General features: G+C 37.3%; 1 protein-coding gene across 3 annotated transcripts in view; it reads left to right on the top strand.

The window, feature by feature from the left end:
- The window catches only part of CEP135 (centrosomal protein 135), an 83,920-nt gene extending 63,876 nt beyond the window's left edge, over positions 1-20,044 (top strand). For all 3 annotated transcript variants that reach the window (XM_055385050.2, XM_019026093.4, XM_063705279.1), the window contains 5 exons: positions 4,545-4,754; positions 6,252-6,454; positions 7,613-7,717; positions 11,461-11,574; positions 18,304-20,044. In XM_055385050.2, the coding sequence (XP_055241025.1) occupies positions 4,545-4,754; positions 6,252-6,454; positions 7,613-7,717; positions 11,461-11,563 (621 nt within the window). In that variant the 3' untranslated portion in view covers positions 11,564-11,574; positions 18,304-20,044. The remainder of the gene's footprint in view (positions 1-4,544; positions 4,755-6,251; positions 6,455-7,612; positions 7,718-11,460; positions 11,575-18,303) is intronic.
- Positions 20,045-20,288: the final 244 nt, after the last annotated feature.

Genomic DNA, 20,288 nt, shown 5'->3' with positions numbered 1-20,288 from the left:
GCGGTATCTCGTGGTTCTGATTTGCATTTCCTTAATGGTTAGTGATGTTGAGCATCTTTTCATTTGTTTATTGACGATTTGTGTATCTTCTTTGGAGACATGCTTATTCAAATCCTTTGTTCATTTTTTAATCAGATTGTTTTAAATTGTTGTAGAAGTTCTTTACATATTCTGGAGATTAATACCTTAGTGTATATGTGATTTGCAAATATTTTCTCCCATTGTGTGGGTTGCCTTTTCAACAGTTTTTGATGTACAGAAGTTTTCAATTTAAATGAAGTCCAATTTTTTTTTCCTTTGATGCCTATACTTGTGGTGTCATATCCAAGAAATTATTGTTAACTGCAATGTCATAAAGCTTTTCTCCTATGTTTTCTAATAAGAGTTTTATAGTTTTAGCTCATATATTCAGGTCTTTGTTTCATTTTGAGTTAATTTTTACAAATGATATAAGATAAAAGCCCAGCATCATTTTTTTGCATGTGGATTTAAATAAGATTTTGTCATAAAGACAGTCTGATAAAAATCTCATAATAAAAAATTTGAGTTCAGTTAAAATATAGGGACCCTGGGTTAGATTGATATACAATAGTTGGCCATTATTGTCATTTTTGTTTTGTTTTGTTTGTATAGTTTTATAATTTTTATCTTTCAGGAGAAAGTATTGACTATCTGTAGCAGATAGAATTATAACCTCCAAAAAGATATATTGAGCCCCAGTCTCTTATTTGGAAAAAGTGTCTTTGCAGATGGAATCAAGTTAAAATGAGGTCATAGAGGATTAGGGTTAGACCCTAAGACCAATGGACTGATGTCTTTATAGGACAATGGATATTTGGACACACAAGACACAGGAGAGAACACCACGTAAAGATGGAGGCAAAGATTAGAGTGATATGTGTAGAAGTCAAGGAGTGTCAAGGACTGCCAGTAGCCATCAGAAACTAGGAGAGAGGCAAAGAACAGATTCTGCTTCAGAATCTCCAGAAGGAACCAAACCTGCCAACACCTGAATTTTGGACTTCCAGCTTACCGAATTGTGAGAGAATAGTTTCTATTTTTTTAGGCCACACAATTTGTGGCAATTTGTTACAGCTGCCCTAGGAAACTAATACAGATTATAGCACCAGAAAGTGGGTTGCTGCTACAACAAACACCTGAAAATATGAAAGTGACTTTGGAGTTGGATAATGAGTAGAGACTGAAAGAGTTTTGAAGTGCTTGACAGAAAAAGCCCAGATTGCCTTGAAGAGATCATTGGTAGAAATACGGACATGAAAGGCAATTGTGATGAAGACTCAGAAGAGGTGAGAGCTGTAAAGAAAACTTCTATTATTTACAGAATACATATGTTGTCATGGATGGATTTTGCCAGAAATATGAATGTTTCCTCTGGTGATGTCTCAGACAGAGTTGAGAAAAGATGTTACTTGTTATAAAGTGACAGAACTTGGCTAAGTTACAGTCTACTGTTGGGAGAAAAGTAGAATTTGTAAGGGATGAACTCGGATATTTAGCTGAGGAGATTTCCAAGCAAAGTGTGGAAGAGACATCCTGGTTTCTCCTTGTTACTTACAGTAAAATATGAGAGGAAAGAGAGAAATGGAGCAAGGAACTGAAAAGCAAAAAAAAAAGCAAGACATGAAGCCAGGTGTGGTAGCTGACACGTGTAATCCTAGTACTTTGGAAGGTCAGGGCAGGCAGATCGCTCAAGCAATCCACCTGTGTCCACCAAAAAACTACGCTCAGGAGTTCGAGACCAGCCTGGACAACATGGCAAAACCCCATCTCTACAAAAAATACAAATAATTAGCCAAACATGGTGGCATGTGGCTGTAGTCCCAGCTACTTGGGGGGCTGAGCCCAGGAGGTCAAGGCTGCAGTGAGCCGAGATCATGCCACTGCACTCCAGCCTGGGTGACAAAGTAAGACCTTGTCTCAAAAAAAAAGGAAAAAAAAGAAACCAGGACTTGATGATTTTGGAAAATTCTTAGCCTATCCAGATAGTATGCTCTAGAGTATGGCTAGAAAACCTCTTGGTGAAGAGATTAGATATGTGACTCATGAATCCAATCAATCATCTCAGCAGAATCATTTCCAGCTTTGACTGAAAGGAACAGAAATGGGATGAAAAGAAGGAAGGTTGTTGGACTTCTGGGTTCCTACTAGCAGAAGACAGACCAACAGAGCTAGTTGGCTGCAAGTTCACCTTCAAGAAAAGGACAGAATGACTCTTAAGGGTAGCTCAGAGACTAGCAAGGCCACCAAGGGCAACTCAGAGGCTGGTGGGGCTGTGGCTACCACCACAAGCCCAGACATCACAGGTCCAGATGATGGAGCTACTGTCTGTCTGCTTGGTTTCAGAGGGCAAGGCCACTGCCCCTGTGGGACACAGGGTGGGGCCCCCCTGGCTGGCTCAGAGAACAGAGCACCAGAGAATGAAGGCGCAAATGATTATTTTTGGGTTTTGAAATCTAATGGATTCAGCCTGCTTGGTTGCAGACTTACTTTGGACTAGTAACTCCTTTATTCCTTTTATTTTCTCCCTTTTACAGTGGGACTTCTATGGTATGCCTATCCCACCATTTTATTTTGGAAGCAGTTTACTTGTTTTCCAGTGTCATAGGTCTGTAGATGGAGGAGAATTTTGTCCCAGTGTGGTCCATATTCAGAGTCTCACCCATATGTGATTCAGATGATGCTTAGATGAGATTTTGGGTTTAGAGTTGATGCTAGAATGTTAGGATGGAGTGAATGTGTTTTGTATATGGGAAGGACATGAATTTTGGGGGATCAGAGGGTAGGAGAATTGTGTCCACCAGAAAGATACGTTGAAATCCTAATCCCCAGTATCTGTCAACATGACCTTATTTGGAAACAGGGTTTTTGCAAATGTGAACAAGTTAAGATGAGGTTGTGCTGGATTAAGGCAGGCCCTAACCCAGTGAATGATGGGTGTCCTTCAAAGATGAGGGAAATTTAGATACAGTACGTACAGAGAAGGCTGTGTGAAGGTGGAGGCAGAGATTGGAGTGATATGTCTGCAAGTCAGTGAACACCAAGCACTGGCAGCATCCACCAGAAGCTAGGAGAGAGGCATGGGACAGATTCTCCCATAGAAGCTCTGGAAGAACCAGCCCTGCTAACACCCACATTTTGGACTTCCAGCCTCCAGAACTGTGAAAGGATGAACTTTTGTTTTTTTAAAACACCTAATTTGTGGTAGTTGGTTATGGCAGCCCTAGGGAACTAATACACTATCTCTAAAAGTTTTTCTGTTAAGAAGAGTATAATAACTAATTAAAGGAGTGCCTTTCAACCTGCAAAAGAGTTTTTCAGCAACTGTTCTCAACTAATGTTCAATTATTTTGTTCTTTATTATTGTTCATGTTCTTATGTGGTATATGAAATTGGCTTTTACTAAAGTATAAGCCAATTTCACAATACAATACTAAAGTATTATATTTGTTTAGGGGAGCTTTTATTAATGCACTAAAAAATCTAAATACTTTTCTGCAATTTTTGAAATTGATTAAATCTTCACAGCACAATATTAGATTTTCAGTGTGGATTTGTGGAGTTTTTTTTTAAGAGTCAGGGTCTTGCACCATCGGCCAGGCTGGAGTGGAATGGCTTGACCACAGTTCACTGCAGCCTTGAACTCGTGGGCTCAGGTGATCTCCCGCCTCAGCCTCCCAAGTAGCAAGGACTATAGGCATGTGCCACCACACAGCTAATTTTTGTATTTTTTTGTAGAGACAGGTTCTCACTATGTTTCCCGGACTGGTCTCAGACTCCTGGGCTCAAGTGATCCTCCCACTTCAGCCTCCCAGAGTGTTGGGGTTGCAGACGTGAGCCACCCAGCCGTTTTAATAGCCTCTTGCAATAATTTTATTTTTCAATGCAGAATTCTCCCCAAAACCTAGAAGTAGAGTTTATATCAGTTTGTATTTATTACTCATAATTCAAATTGTGAGAAATTTCAACTGTGGATTCTTCTAGAAAAAAAATTTATCATTATTTGAAATTTTTTTCATTATTTCAGTTATTAAAATATTAAAGTTGTTTACTATTTATTTAAGTTAAATTTAAATTATCCAGGCATATAGTTTTGAAGTAAACCCCATTTTTGGAATTTAGAATTTAACTGAAGACAGTTGAGGAGTGATATGTATATATATTACTTTTTCTTGAAATGGCATTATTATAACAAAGATAATTTTTAAAGGAAAAATTTAATGCAACCTCAAAAATCCCTCATATTCACAACACTCTGATACAATAACTTTCTTTTTTACATTTCCAAATATATAAATATATACATGAGGTACTCAGTTACCATGATTAATAATTATACACAATTCCTTTTGTTAAGCATTAAATAGGTCATCTTTAAATAGTAGGCAGCTTCCTGAGAGTATTTTAAAATAAGCAAAAATTGGCTGTTATATTTTTCTAAAGTGAGATTGTTGGCTGTACAAATTCAAGTTCTTAAAATTATTGGGTTGTTTTAACTTTTTACTTGTTTGTTTTTCTTTTTTCAGCACATAAATGCCCATCATGCTTATGAATCTCAGATCTCATCAATGGCAAAAGCCATGTCTCGATTAGAAGAAGAGCTGAGACATCAAGAAGATGAGAAAGCAACAATATTAAATGACTTGTCATCTCTTAGAGAACTTTGCATTAAACTTGATTCAGGCAAAGATATTATGACCCAGCAATTGAATTCGAAAAACCTTGAGTTTGAGAGGGTAAGAAAGAGAAATTGTCTTGGCACATTGTTTTATTGAGCCCTACTCTAATTATTTTACTTTAGTATTCACCACACCATACATACACTTGTTTCCTTTTAGAGTAGTTACTTTTTTTTTTGAGATGGAGTTTTGCTCTGTCACTTAGGCTGGTGGAGTTCAGTGGTGCGATCTCAACTCACCACAACTTCCGCCTCCTGGGTTCAACCAGTTCTCCCTCAGGCATCTCAGGATGCCTCAGCATCCTGAGTAACTGGGATTGCAGGCATCTGCTAACACACCTGGCGAATTTTTGTATTTTTAGTAGAGATGGGGTTTCACCATGTTGGCCAGGCTGGTCTCAAACTCCCAACCTCACGTGATCTGCCTGCCTTGGCCTCCCAAAGTTCTGGGATTACAGGCATAAGCTACTGCGCCCAGCCTACAGTAGTTACTTTTGACTACAGGATTTTGACAACCAGATTTGACTGCTTGATTCTGTGCAAGATTTCTCAGGCAAACGTAGTGATGAAAGTGGGTGGTGTTTTGGAATAGATGGCTATCTAGGAGATTATGAATTTTCTGATTATAAATCATCATATCCTAATACATTCTTTCTCTGTTTAAAAGTAAGACTTGAGGCCAGGTACGATAGCTTACACCTGTAATCCCAACACTTTGGGAAGTCGAGTCAGGCAGATTGCTTGAGCTCAGGAGTTTGAAACCAGCCTGGATAGCATGGCAAAACCCCGTCTCTACAAAAAATACAAAGAATTAGTCAGGCATGTGGCATGTGCCTATAGTCCCAGCTACTCGGGAGGCTGAGGCGGGGAAGGTTCACTTGAGCCCAGGATATCGAGGCCGCAGTAAGCAGAGATTGTGCCACTGCACTCCAGCTTGGGCAACAGAGTGAGACCTTGTCTCAAAAAAAAAAAGTAAGACTTGAATGAAGGATTGAACAGTTCAGTGCTTCCGAAGTAGAATATTTTTCCTGATAAAAATCTCAAGGTGTTTAAATCTTAATTAGACAAGTCTATTTAGCTAGAATTTACCTTTCCCAAATGGAGGCATTACTTTAAATAACCTAGTGTTTGTTTTCAAACATGGATGTTTTCAGTTTTCACTCATCTAGTAGTATCTTTATTTTCAAGTACTGAGAAGCTATAATACTGGCTTGATTATGTAGTCAGAGTAAGCATATTCAACCAGAAGGGTCTCGTTGCCCTTGTGGTTTTATCTTAATGACCGTCTCTTGATAAGGTACCATGACTAAAAATTATTTGAGGATTTGAGTAGATCCTATAGCCAAATAAGCCCATAGTAAAAAATAGCAAAGATTATTTTGAAAGTAAAGTGTCTTTCTTATACTTAAAGAAACAGTTCATAATCTTTAACCCATACCCAAAATGAAACAAGTGATAGGTGAATAGTTCCACAGAGCTATATTGTCAGATAAATAATTTTTTCAGAGTAAGTTTAAAATTGTACTGAAGTAATCTTACTTTGTTTTTCACGTAGGTTGTGGTGGAATTAGAAAATGTAAAGTCAGAGTCAGACCTACTGAAAAAACAACTGTCAAATGAGAGGCATACAGTTAAAAACCTCGAATCATTGTTGGCTACAAACAGAGATAAAGAATTTCATTCTCACTTAACCTCCCATGAGAAGGATACAGAAATCCAGCTACTTAAGGAGAAGTTAACCCTTTCTGAAAGCAAATTGTAAGTGTCTTAAGTCAACTTATGCAAAGACAATTGCTTGTGAAGGATAGTTTTTTGATTTTTTTGAAGTGGAGGAAAGGTTAAGAGTATGAAAGATAGGCCAGGTGCAGTAGCTCACACCTGTAATCCCAGCACGTTGGGAGGCCAAGGCGGGTAGATTGCCTGAGCTCAGGAGTTTGAGACTAGCCTGGGCAAGATGGTGAAACCCTGTCTATACTAAAAATACAAAAAAAAAAGCCAGGCGTGGTGGCACACACCTATAGTCCCAGCTACTCAGGAGGCTGAAGCGTGAGAATCACTTGAACCCAGGAGGTGGAGGTTGCAGTGAGCCGAGATTGCACCACTGCACTCCATCCTGGGTGACAGAGCGAGACGCTGTCCCAAACAAACAAACAAAAAGCATATGAAGGATAGTACAAAACCAAAATATTTGGCTTATACATCTGCTGCTTTTGGAAATTTAGGGGACTGACTCGGGAGAAACATCGTGTTGGGAGGTGCAGACCTGTATATCTTCACTACAGAGGTTGTACCGTGGGAGTAATGTGAAGAGAAAACATTAGGAAAGCACCTACAGTTGAGGAATGGACAGAGGAGTCAGTGAAGGAGAAAGTGTTCTCAGGAGAAGAAGAGGTGGCTGTGTCTTATGCTGTAGATTAGGAAAAAGGACTCTAAAAAGGCTATGAGATTTGACCCACATACGTGTATTGATTACTTTGGGAGAGACTGATTATGTCATATTTTTAGAATAGAAGGATTTAGACATATTTGTAGGAAGAGGGAAGGAAACCCAGAGTAGAGTACACATGGAAGAATGAGCTTTTGAAAGGTATTAAAAATATTAATATTTCTCTTTCCAAGGCAAGAGTCAAGAAAGAGCCAATGAAGACACTTTACATCTTGGTGTTACCATTTATGTCTCGTTCAAATTTGTATCCCTAGCATTGCTTTAGTGCTTAGCACATAATAGATGTTCAGTAAATGTTTCATAAATAAACTAAATGAATGAAAAAGAAAATGTGATAAAAGCTCTAGAAGTTTAGAGAATTCTTGTTGAAAGGTCTTGCTTGATCTTCTCTTTATTAATTTAAAAAACCCACAGCACCTGACTCTACAAAACAGAACGTTTATTTCTTGATTTTTTAATTTGTTTTTAAGAACTAGTCAAAGCCGGGAAAACACCATGCTTCGAGCTAAAGTGGCACAGTTACAAACAGATTATGATGCTCTGAAAAGGCAGATCTCAACTGAAAGATACGAACGGTGAGACAATTTTTTTTTACATTTGACAATGTTTTTATGTGTTCTCTATTGTACTTCAGAAAGTATTTAATATGGCTTACAAATAACAAGCTTTTTAAAAAGCTAATACATAAAGTACATTTCTTTGGTAATTCTTCCTTTTAAAAAAGGCAACAAGTATGGGGGAAGATAATAGCTCTACAGTAACTAAAATAGCAAGTATTACATAGCGGATGCTATATAAATATTTATTGAATAAAATTGTTTAATAATCTGAAAAATAACGTAAAATAGGAAGTATTGGATAAATATTTCCTATAGCATTCCGCAGGACAAAATTAGAGCCCAAAAGTATTTCAAAGAGTAGCAACAACAGTCCCTATAAGAGCTCCAAAATGTATGGTTCAAGTAGGATGTTCCACATACAAATCATCATAAAGGTAATGATTTGAAGATAGTAACAGCAGTTAACAAATGTGGACCAGACACTATATAAGTGTCTGATGAATCCCACCAACAATCTATTATTATGCCTACATTATAGGAAACTGAGATCACATAAATAGTAAGTGGTAGGAAACCAAACAGATTTTAATTCTAAAACCTGTACCCTTAACCTCTTCAATGTATTCCCTACAGCTTGGTAATTTTCATATTCACTCATATTTTGGTTCATTTGCTTTACGTTGAAAAATTTAATCCCCAGGTGTTACAAACCCGGAATGAGACCTGCTTTAAATGGAAGTCTAACTTGAAAATCAGTTGCCAAGTTACTTGTCTTCCATTACTCTTTCCTACTATATTAATACCATAGACATCTGCATTCCTGAGATTTCATTCTCAATTAGTGGCCAAATTGCTTGTTAGATCAGTTTTTGAGTTATTCTTACCTATTTACGTCAAAACTTTGTAGTGATGTGCTATTTGAAGTATAGCGACAATTTGCTATGAAATCAATATTTACGATTTCATAAAGGCCTGGGTTGGTGGCTCATGCCTGCAATCCCAGCACTTTGGGAGGCCAAGGCAGGTGGATTTACTTGAGCCCACGAGTTTGAAATCAGCGTGAGCAACATGGCAAAACACCATCTCTACAAAAAATTTTTTGAAAATTAGCTGGGGCATGGTGATGGGTGCCTGTAGTCCCAGCTACTCAGGAAGCCGAAGTGGGAGGATTGATTGAGCTCAGGAGGTTGAGGCTGCAATGAGCTGTGATTGTGCCACTGCCCTCCAGCCTGAGTAACAGTGAAACCCTGTCTCAAAAAACAAACAAACCAACAAAAAAGTAAGCCGTAGGTAGCAGCAGTGACATGAAAGCAGGATTGATAATTTCTTGTAATTTAGAAGATCTAGTTTCTGAATGTACTAAACTGTACATATATAATGATTTCCATTTCTTAAGGATAACTTAAATTCTCTGCAAATCAAAAGTCCTAAATCAAGCTCTCTATTGCCCAGGCTTATAGACTTCCCCACAGTTCCTCCCCTTGTTCCTTGCCTCAACGAAACCTTGAGCCTCATGACCATGTCTTTCTTGCTCTTTACTATCCACCTACATCATACATTCTCATCGGTGCAGTATTACCCACCATCCTCCAAGGGAAAAAATTGTTTCTTGGGGGTAGGGGATAGAGGTAGCAAAAAAATTTTAGGTTGTATAAGTTAGTAGAATGGTTTATGTCCCTCCAAAGGGCCACAGGACATAAGCAGTGTATTAAAATTTCATGGGATGGAGGGATAATCTGGGGAGGAAAAAGTCTAGAAAAGTTCCTTTGGGAGAATAGTACTGAAGAAATCTTGAGAAGCACTGAACTAATTAGAAATCTCAGGTACTGAAGAACTCAAGTTCTTTAAGAGTCTAGGCCAGAGACTATGAATAGCCCACAAAGGAGATGGCAACATAATCCCCATTCTTGGTGGGGACATACCCAGACACAGGGAAGGAAGCATGATAGAGAAAATAGGATTCTTTCCAATCTGACTTTTGGGAGTTTTGAGACAGGAAGACGGAAGAGGGCTAGATATATGTGCAAGACGATATGGTAGGCCTGGCATGGTGGTTCATGCCTGTAATCCCAGCACTTTGGGAGGCTGAGGCAGGAGGATCACTTGAGGCCAGGAATTTAAGACCAGCCTGGGCAATATAGTGTGACCCCTATCTCTAAAAACATTCTAAAAATTAGCTGGGCATGAAGATGCACAGCTGTAGTCCCAGCTCCTCAGGAGGCTGAGGCAGGAGGATCGCTTGAGGCCAGGAGTTCAAGACCAGCCTGGGCAACATAGTATGACCCCTATCTCTAAAAACATTTTAAAAATTAGCTGGCCATGAAAGTGTGCACCTGTAGTCCCAGCTCCTCAGGAGGATGAGGTGGGAGGATCGCTTGAGCCCAGGAGTTTGAGCTATGATTGTACCACTGCACTTGAGTCTGGGCGATAGAGCAAGTCCCTGTCACAAAAAAAAAAAAGAGAGAATTAGTAAACCTAATGGGGAACATCAAAGTATAGGCAGGAGAAAAGGATCCAGTAACAGAGCTAAGGAGAGATCATCTAGGTAGAAAGAGAACCAGAAGATGTAGTGTCATGCAAGCTAAGGGTGGTTACTAGAACCAAATCCCACAGAAGGGTCTAGCATGTGGGCATTTAATTTTTAAGAACACATTAAACAGGTTTGTTATAATTTTTTTAAGTATAAAGAAGAAAATTAAATTTATCTGTAAGTTCTACCCTCCATAGTCACCATTAGCCTTTTTGAGTTTAACATCTCGTCATCTAGTTTTTGTGTGTGTCTATCTGTGTGTTCAGTTGGTATCCTATTTATTTTCACTATATATAATATGTATTATAATTAATATAACATAATATAGTAATATATAATATATAATAAATATAGTATATATAATATACTAATATAATATATATCACATAATATATTATATACTATATATTATATATAATATATAGTATATCATATATAGTATATAATATATAGTATATACTATATTATATATAGTATATTGTATTATATATAGTATATTGTATTATATATAGTATATTTATATATTACATAATATATAATGCATTATATAATACATATATAGACATATATAATATATAGTATTTATATTATATAATATATGATATATAATGTAATATAATATATAATATACATTATAAGTAGTGGATAAAAGATTTTAATTAAAATGTACTATAAGATAGTTCAAAGCAATTATAAATATTATATAATATATTGTATGTTATATATTTATAATATATGTTTTACATATTGTATGTTATATATTGTATATTTTATAATATATATGTTACATATATTATATATTATATAATTAGTATATTAGTATTAGTTATATGGTATAGTATATAGTATATTAGTATATATATAATTAGTATAATTAGTATATCAGTATTACTATTAAATTTAAATCCTATGTCTTTGTATGATTTTTAAGTAGCGGATAAAAGATTTCCATTCAAAGAATATGCACTATAAGAGATTGTTCAAAGCAATTAGGTCATTAAAATAATACCTTAGAAGCAAAATGCTCCTCACTATATATATATATTTAATTTTTTAATTGAAATATTTTATCCACTACTTAAAAATTGTACAAAGACATAGGATTTAAATTTAATAGTAATACTAAGTAATTTATTACAAATTAGCTAATAACTCTTATATTTGTTTGCCACTTTTTGATTTTTCCTGGTGCTTGAATATATCTCTCTTGTTTGATCTTTACTAACAGAGAACGAGCAATCCAAGAGATGCGTCGACATGGTCTTGCTACACCACCCCTTAGTTCCACTCTGAGGTCTCCTTCACATTCTCCTGAACATATAAATGTGTAATTATCAGAAAGGTATGTATGTAACACCAAGGACAGGCAAAACTAATCTGTGGTTGTAAAAATTCAGAAAGTAGTTTTCTGCATCAGAAAAGGGGAGATTGCCTGGTAAGGCGTTCAGGAGAACTTCCTGGAATAATGGAAAAGTTCTATATCTTGGTGATAGTAGTTATGTGGGTATATACAATTGTAAAAATTCATAAAACTGACCATTTACAGTGTATGCTTTTTTTTTTTAAGAGATGGGGTCTCGGCCAGACACAGTGGCCCACACCTGTTATTCCAGCACTTTGGGGAGGCTGAGGCTGGAGGATCACCTAAGGCTAGGAGTTTGAGACAAGCCTGGGCAACACAGTGAGACCTCCACCTCTACAAAAAATACAAAAATTAGCCAGGCATGGTGGCACACACCTGTAGTCCCAGGTACCAGCTGCTGGGGAGGTAGGGGAGGATACTGAGGCAGGGGGATGGCTTGAGCCCGGAAGGTTGAGGCTGCAGTGAACTGTGATTGCACTATTACAGTCCAGTCTGCATGACAAAGCAAGCAGCTATCTCCAAAAAAAAAAAAAGGGTTCTCACTATCTTGCCTGGGCTGGCCTCAAACTCCTGGGCTCAAGCAGTCCTCCCACCTCAGCCTCTTGAGTAGCTGGGACTACAGGCTGGTCCATGCATTTTATCGTATATAAATTATACCTGAATTTAAAAAGAGAAGACATCTACAGCATAACGTTAAATGACAATGTGAGCTATCACAGGATATTATTTGATGAAGGGCTAAATTCAGGCTACAAATAATAGGTAGTAAAAATGTAGACAAAGCATAGAAACAGTAGTACACATGGCACAGTAGTAACCTGGCAGGAAGGGCAGGCTGTGGGGGAATAATGAGGGAGAGAGGTTTGGAAGGTAGAGTGGGATATATGGAGTGTTATATTGAATGTGAAGCTAAATTAGAGATTGTAGACTTTATTCTGTAAGTCAAAGGGAATGTGAAGGTCAGTCCTCCTGTGTATAGGATGGGTACAAGGGAAGGGTCAAGATGAAAGAACTGTTTCTGGTAGATTAATTTCACAACTGTGTTTGAACCATATTGGAAAGGATAGGAACTAGAGGTAGAGAGACCAGTAAGTGGTATGAAATGAGCAGTATAATAGTTCAGGATTAGTATAATAACATTGAAAGCTAGGACATAATTTTTAAAGTAAACTATGATATATATACAGAAAGGTACCATATCATAGATACATAGTTCAATGAATTTTTTCAATGAACAAATTGAACACATCCAGGTAACCTGCATGAAAATCAAAAAAACAAAATAGGCCAGGCACGGTGGCTCACACCTCTGTAATCCCAGCACTTTGGGAGGCCGAGGCGGGTGGATCACTTGAGGTCAGGAGTTCAAGACCAGCCTGGCCAACATGGTGAAACCCCGTCTCTACTAAAAACAGAAAAATTAGCTGGGCATGGTGACACGCACCTGTAGTCCTAGCTACTTGGGATGCGGAGGCCGGAGAATTGCTTGAACCCAGGAGGCAGAAGTGGCAGTGAGCCCAGATCGCGCCACTGCACTCCAGCTTGGGTGACAGAGTGAGACTCCATCCAAAAAAATAAAATATAAAGCCTGGCACAGGAGACTGAGGTTGCAGGACTGCTTGAGCCCAGTTCAAATCCAGTCTGGACAACAAAGCAAAACCCCATCTCAAAAAAACAAAACAAAACATAACAAAACTAACCTCTCTTTGGCGTCAGTCATAAGCCCTGGTCTAAAAGTAACTGTCCTGACTGTTAAAAGTGTAGATTTCTTTTTGCTTTTAGACATTTTATAAATGAAATCATGTTCCTGTCTTCTTTTTCTCAACAGTACATTTGTGAGATCCATCCATATTGTTGTGTGTACTTGTAGATTGTTCACTCTTGTTGCTGTGTATGGAATGCCATTATGGAAACTTACTACAATCCAATTACTCCTCCTTCTGTTCATAAGCACTTGGCAGTTTCCAGTTTGGGCTATTACAAATAGTGCTATGGTTATACTTAGAAGTGAAATTGATGGATCACTGGATATGTGTATGTTCAAGCTCTAGGAGATATGGTAAACTGTTTTCCAAAGTAGTTGTAAAGTGCCAGGATGCATTTGACTGAGGAAGGATCAAAGGGATGTGCTGATTCACTGGAGATGGGAATGAATGGGAAAGAAACATGAGTCAGACCCAGGCTTTGACAGGTAGTGACTGTGGAAAATGCATACTCATTGACAGAAATAGTTATGCCAGTCTTGTTTAAATTGATACATTTCTTTGCCTCTTTTGATAGAAATATATAGAAGATAATTAAACATTTCCTCTGACTCAGAATCCTCATTGTGAACATTAGTTATGTGCTATTCTTTGACATACTGATGCCCTCAAGTTTGTAGGGCCTTGGTTTAAATGATTCCTGATTGCTCTGCTTCTGCTTTTGTGTTTGATTAAGGCATTTATTTTTCTCTTTCACTTTGAGGACCACTTCTCAGTGTTCACTGTAGTCACTGTGTCCTTCTTGAATTGCTGTGTTATTTTCATGTGATCAGATGGTGGTTCACCTTCTTGTTACAAAGGCTTGTGAGAGTGTGACACAGACATTTTCTCATGTTTGATTCACAGCTGAAGTTTAGATCAGGGGTTGGTTGGTAAACTAGGATCTGCAAGCCAAATCCATACCACTGCCTATTTGTGTAAATTAAGCTTTATTGGAGCACAGCCACACCCATTTGTTAACAGATTGTCTAAGACTGCTTTACTACAGTGGCAGAGTTGAGTAGTTTTGACAGACCCCATGTCCCACAAATCTAAAATATTTACTGCCTGTCTCTTGACATCATGTAGCTCTGGAAAACTCAACTGTAGACCTGTAAGAAAATAAGAGTGAAAGGCAAATAATTCCTTGGTTTTATGAAAATAGGCTTGACCTTGTAGAGTCTCTGAAAGTATTGGGGATTCTCAGGGATCCCCAGACTGCACTTTAAGAACCACTGATATGGAACATAGATTCCTGCAGTCCCTGAAACTGTGATGAATTAGACACTGCGTTTTTGTTTTGTTTTGTTTTTAGAGCCAGGGTCTCACTCTGTCACCCAGGCTGGAAGGATGTGGCATGGTCATAGCTCACTGAAACCTCAAACTCTCCTGAGCTCAAGCAATCCTCCCACCTCAGCCTCCTGAGTAGCTGGGACTACAGGCACGCCACCACACCCATCACCACTATCTAATTCTAAGATTTTTTTTATCTCCCCAAACAGAAATTCTGTACGCATTAAACAATCACTCTCCAATCCCCAGACCTTAACCTTCCCAGCTCCTAGTAACTTCAGATCTACTTTTCTGGTCTCTATGAATTTGCCTATTTTACATTTTCATATAAGTGAAATCATACATGTATTCTTTTGTATCTGGCTTATTTCACTTAGAATAATATTTTCCAGGTTCATCCATATTGTAGGATATACCACATTTAAAAAATCCTTTTGTCAGTTGAAGACACCTGGGTTGTTTCTATCATATGGTTATTGTGAGTAATGCTGCTCTGAGCATTGGTGTACAAGTATCTGTTTTAGTCCTTGTTTTCAAATCTTTTAGTATATACCTGAGACTAGAATTGGTGGGTCATATGGTAATTCTGTTAAACTTTTTGAGGGACTGCCAAACTGTTTTCCACGTGCTGCACCATTTTATATTTCCACCAGCAATGCACGAGGGTTCCTGTTCTCCACATCGTCACCAACACTTGTTATTTTCCATTTTTTAATTACAATAATTCTAGTACATGCAGATTAGAAAGCTTTTATAATCATCAACAAACTCATAATTTATAACTTTGTAATAATTTACAATTAATTTTTGAGGTATATTAATGAGATTGTTATTTACTAATCCATTTCCCCTCGTATTTTCTAAATATTGTCACCAAAACTAATTTTAAGGGATTTCCCCAAGCACTCAGAAATGAATTGCTCAAAAAAAAAAAAAATGAATTGCTCAACTATAAAATGGCATCTCAGATTAGTGTCTCTCTGATAGTTAAAATAGACAATCCAACTTTTATTATTTGTTTTTTGACTATCATATCTAATGCATGCTATTTGAGATAGGAAAAGCCTACAAAAGTGTTTTTCCGATTCTCATACACCACTCAGCATACCACTTCAGACACCGTATTCTCCAGCAGACACCAATTGATCTCAATTTTAACATTTAACTCAATTCTGACATTATCTGCCTGGAGATAGTGTCAGATCCCACAGATCAAGAGCCCAGTCCCACAAATCCCTTCCCGTCGACTTCAGATGCCAATAGCAAGTCCCAGGTTGTGATCTGTGCTTCTGACTGAAGAGGTTTCCACAGCCCCCTCATCACATTCTATTAATTTGCTAGAGCAGCTCACAGAACTCAGGGAAACATTCTACATTTACCTGCTTATTGAAAAGGCTATTATAAAGGATACAGATTAACAGGCAAGTGGAAGGGATGCATAGGGCAAATTATCAGGAAAGTAGCTCAAAGCTTCTGTGCCCTCTCAAGGCGCGCCACCCTGTAAGCATCGCCAAGTGTTCAGCTATCTGAAAGGTTCCTGAACCCAGTTTTTGGAGGTTTTATGCAGGTATCACTAAGTAGGTATGATCGGTTAAATCATTAGCCATTCATGATCAATTCAACCTTCAGCCCCTCTCCTCTTTTTGGAGGTTGAGGTCTGGGGCCAGTGGCCCAATTCTCTAATCATGCATTGGTCTTTGTGGTGATCAGCTCCCATCCTGAAGCTATTTAGTGGCCTCTAGCCACCAGTCATCTCATTACCTTGCAAAAGACAAAATTATCACTCTGGAGATTACAAGGAGCTGTGGGCCAAGAACCAGGGGCAGAGACCCAATATATACAGTCATGCATTGCTTAACAACAGGGGATATGTTCTGAGAAATTTGTTTTACGTGATATTGTGCAAATGTCATAGAATGAATGTACTTACACAAACCTAGATGGTATATAGCCTACTGCATACCCAGGCTATATGGTATAGCCTCTTGCTCCTAGGCGATAAATCTGTACAGCATGTTACTGTACTGAATACTGTAGGCAGTTGTAACACAATGGTATTTGTGCATCTAAACAGAGAAAACATACAGTAAAAATACAGTTTAAAAGATAACAAATGGTACACCTATATAGGAGACTTACCACAAATGGAGCTTGCAGGACTGGAAGTTGGGTGAGTCAGTGAGTGAGTGGTGAGTGAACGTGAAGGCCTAGGACATTCCTGTTCACTGCTATAGACTTTATAAACACTGTATACTTAGCTACAATAAATTTATTGTTTTAATTTTCTCCAATAATAAATTAACCTTAGCTTACTGTAACTTTTTTCCTTTATAAACTTTTGTTTTACTTTTTAAAGTGTTTTTCTAAAAGCAATGACACAAACACACACATTATCCTAGGCCCACATAGAGTCAGGATCATCAATATCACTGTCTCCTGCCTCTACATGGTGCCCCACTGAAAGGTATTCAGGGACAATAACATTTACGGAGCTGCCATCTCCTGTGATAACAGTGCCTTCTTCCGGAATACTTCCTGAAGGACCTGCCTGAGGCTGCTTTATAGTCAATATTTATTTTTTAATGAGTAAGAGTACACTTTAAAATAATGATTAAAAGCATAGCATAGTAAATACTAAGCAATAGGAAATTTTCAGTTCTGTTATAATCATATGGGACCACAGTCTTTTATGCAGTCTGTCATTGACCAAAATATCATTATGGAACATATGACCATATTTCTGTGTGTGTGTTTTGTTTTGTTTTGTTTTAGAGACAAGGTCTCATGGTCTCGCTCTGTTGCCCAGACTGGAGAGGTGCAGTGTGCCATCAGAGTTCACTGTAGCCTTGAACTCCTGGGCTCAAGCAGTCTCCCACCTTGGCCTCCTGAGTAGCTGGGACTACAGGTGTGTGCCACCATACCCAGCTAATTTTTGTATTTTTTTATAGATACTGGGTCTCACTATGTTGTCCAGACTGGTCCTGAACTCCTGGGTTCAAGCGATCCTCCTGCCTCAGCCTTCCAAAGTGCCGGGATTACAGGCATGAGCCACTGCACCCAGCCTGTGTTTCTTGTTATAATGCAGTATCACACAGACTCACTGAGGAAACATAAAATACAGAGATATATAGATAATGAAACAAAAATCACTTTTTTAAACGAAAGTATAAGCCAGGCAGGGTAGCTCACACCTGTAATCCCAGCATTTTGGGAGGCCAAAGTGAGAGGATCACTTGAGCTCAGGAGTCTGAGACTAGCCTAAACAACATCATAAGACCTCATCTATACTAAATACCAAAAAAATGAGCCAGGCATGGTGATGTGCACCTGCCTGGAGGCTGAGGCAGAAGGATCACTTGAGTACGGGAGATCAAGACTGCAGTGAGCTATGATCACGCCACTGCACTCCAGCCTGGGCAACACGGCAAGACCCTATCTCTAAATAAATAAAAAAAAATTAAATAAATAAATAAATAAAGTACAATGAATAAAACAGTACTTGAACTTTAAGAAGTAGAACAGTACTTCTTAAATATAACAGGATTTGGGGCACAGAGTTTTATTAGATTCTATAATTTCATTTATAACATTATTGAATTTCAGTTTTTTTATGAATATGTTAATAACTTTATCATTTTTCTCTTAACCCCCCTTTCAATTTCCTCCCTTTCAGAATAATGGCTTTCAATGAGTTCCTATGTGGATTTTTAAAAGAACAGAACAGTAATGAAATATTTGAAGTACTTGTTGCTGAAAATCATGAACATGGACACAAATTCTACCTCTGTCAACTTTTATTTAAATCAGTGAATATGTTAAAAAGTTTGGTTTAAAAGAACTATATCTATATGTATATTTTCATATATATGACAGAACAAGAATATGTATTAATAGTGCCTAATGTATCTATATTTTTATTATTCATGAATTAAATTACTAAAAGTATGTTTATACTGTGAATTAATATAATGTATTCACATTATTTTTTAATAATCTGTTTATTAATAAGCCATGATATATGTATGTAAATATTCTTACAGTACTTGTTTTTAGTTGTCATGCCTATGTTTAGACCATATCTTAATGTATTCACAAAGAATTATCAACTTTGATGCTATGCTGTCATGCTTAACTTTTTCTTCTTAAAATTATTCATAGATCTACTGTCTGTTGTCAAGGGGAATATATTCAGGTCTAGTCTTCTTATAATAGCAGAGGTCTTGGTAAAATAACTACCATATATAATGTGTTATTGCCATCTAGAAGAACTATGATGAGAAAGATACATTTATATATTATGTAAAATGTTAACTATCATCATATGGACTCTATGTAACACAAATTCTATCAAAAGCAAACTAAAAGCTATATGCAGAGTTTTGTATAAAACAATAGAACAGAAATTTGGGACATTTTTCTAGGAAATAAAATTCCTCGGTGTATAAAAGTATATGGGGTAGGCCGGGTGCAGTGGCTCACGCCTGTAATCCCAGCACTTTGGGAGGCCGAGGCGAGTGGATTTCCTAAGGTCAGGAGTTTGAGACCACCCTGAGCAATGTGGTGAAACCCCATCTCTACTAAAAATACAAAAATTATCTGGGCTTGGTGGTGGGCACCTGTAATCCCAGCTACTTGGGAGGCTGAGGCAGGAGAATTGCTTGAACCCGGGAGGTGGAGGCTGCGGTGAGCCAAGATCATGCCATTGCACTCCAGCCTGGGTGACAGAGTAACACTCTGTCTCAGAAAAAAAAAAAAGAAAAGTATATGGGGTAAATACAGTAAAACGTTTTGTTAAATTCCAATATACATTCAGTGATACCACTCTTTTTCTTCTAAGCCTGTGTGTTATAATTTACCAGTTCCCCAAAATGCCATTTTTAACGCCGAACTGTGTAATATACACGGAAAACAGCTTTTTACAATTACTTTTCAAAGTTGTAATTTTAAAGAATTTGGGTGTATACCTATGTTAATGAAACAACAGAAGTACAAAAAAGAATATCAGATACAAAAATCAATCGTGAAGAAAATCTGTTCTTAATATATTTCATTATGATTGAAAAACATAAAAACTAACATAGGAAAGTGAATGATCAGTTACTTATGATATATTTTGTTTCCTCTTGTGGTTTAATAAAGTGAAGTGTGTGTGTGTGTGTGTGTGTGTGTGTGTGTATACCTGGGGGTGGGCAGTGCTCTTTTTCTAAAACTAATATGGCTTATATATCTGAATTGTGCCCTTTTTAGTGTGTATTAGGATGTGGGCTGGTTTGCTTTTCTACCACCTTTGTAATTTTATGTATCCCATCTCCTTTGTGTGAATTCATATATTATAGCAAAATACAAGAGACATGGGACTGTTTGCAATACCATATGGAAATCTTTTAATAAATATATGTAAATAAAATAAAAAATATTTGTCCCCACCTTTTCCCCAAAAGCGACAGCAAGACATATTTTGTTAGATATTTTATTTTTAATGTTTTCTATAATTTAAAAATGTATAGCCTGCCAAACGTTTTCATAACCATGATATTGTTTTGAAAAACAGTTTTATCTTAAAATACTGAATGTTCTGACCTTTTATAGATGTTTTTGATTTTGTTTTAAATAATTTTAAATTATGGAGCTTGACCTAGATTTGCCAATAAACTTTCT

Source organism: Gorilla gorilla, chromosome 3 (assembly GCF_029281585.2).
Source record: "Gorilla gorilla gorilla isolate KB3781 chromosome 3, NHGRI_mGorGor1-v2.1_pri, whole genome shotgun sequence".
Taxonomy (NCBI): Eukaryota; Metazoa; Chordata; class Mammalia; order Primates; family Hominidae; genus Gorilla; species Gorilla gorilla.
The sequence above is the reverse complement of the archived record's forward strand: the minus strand, read 5'-3'. Positions and strand labels throughout refer to the sequence as shown.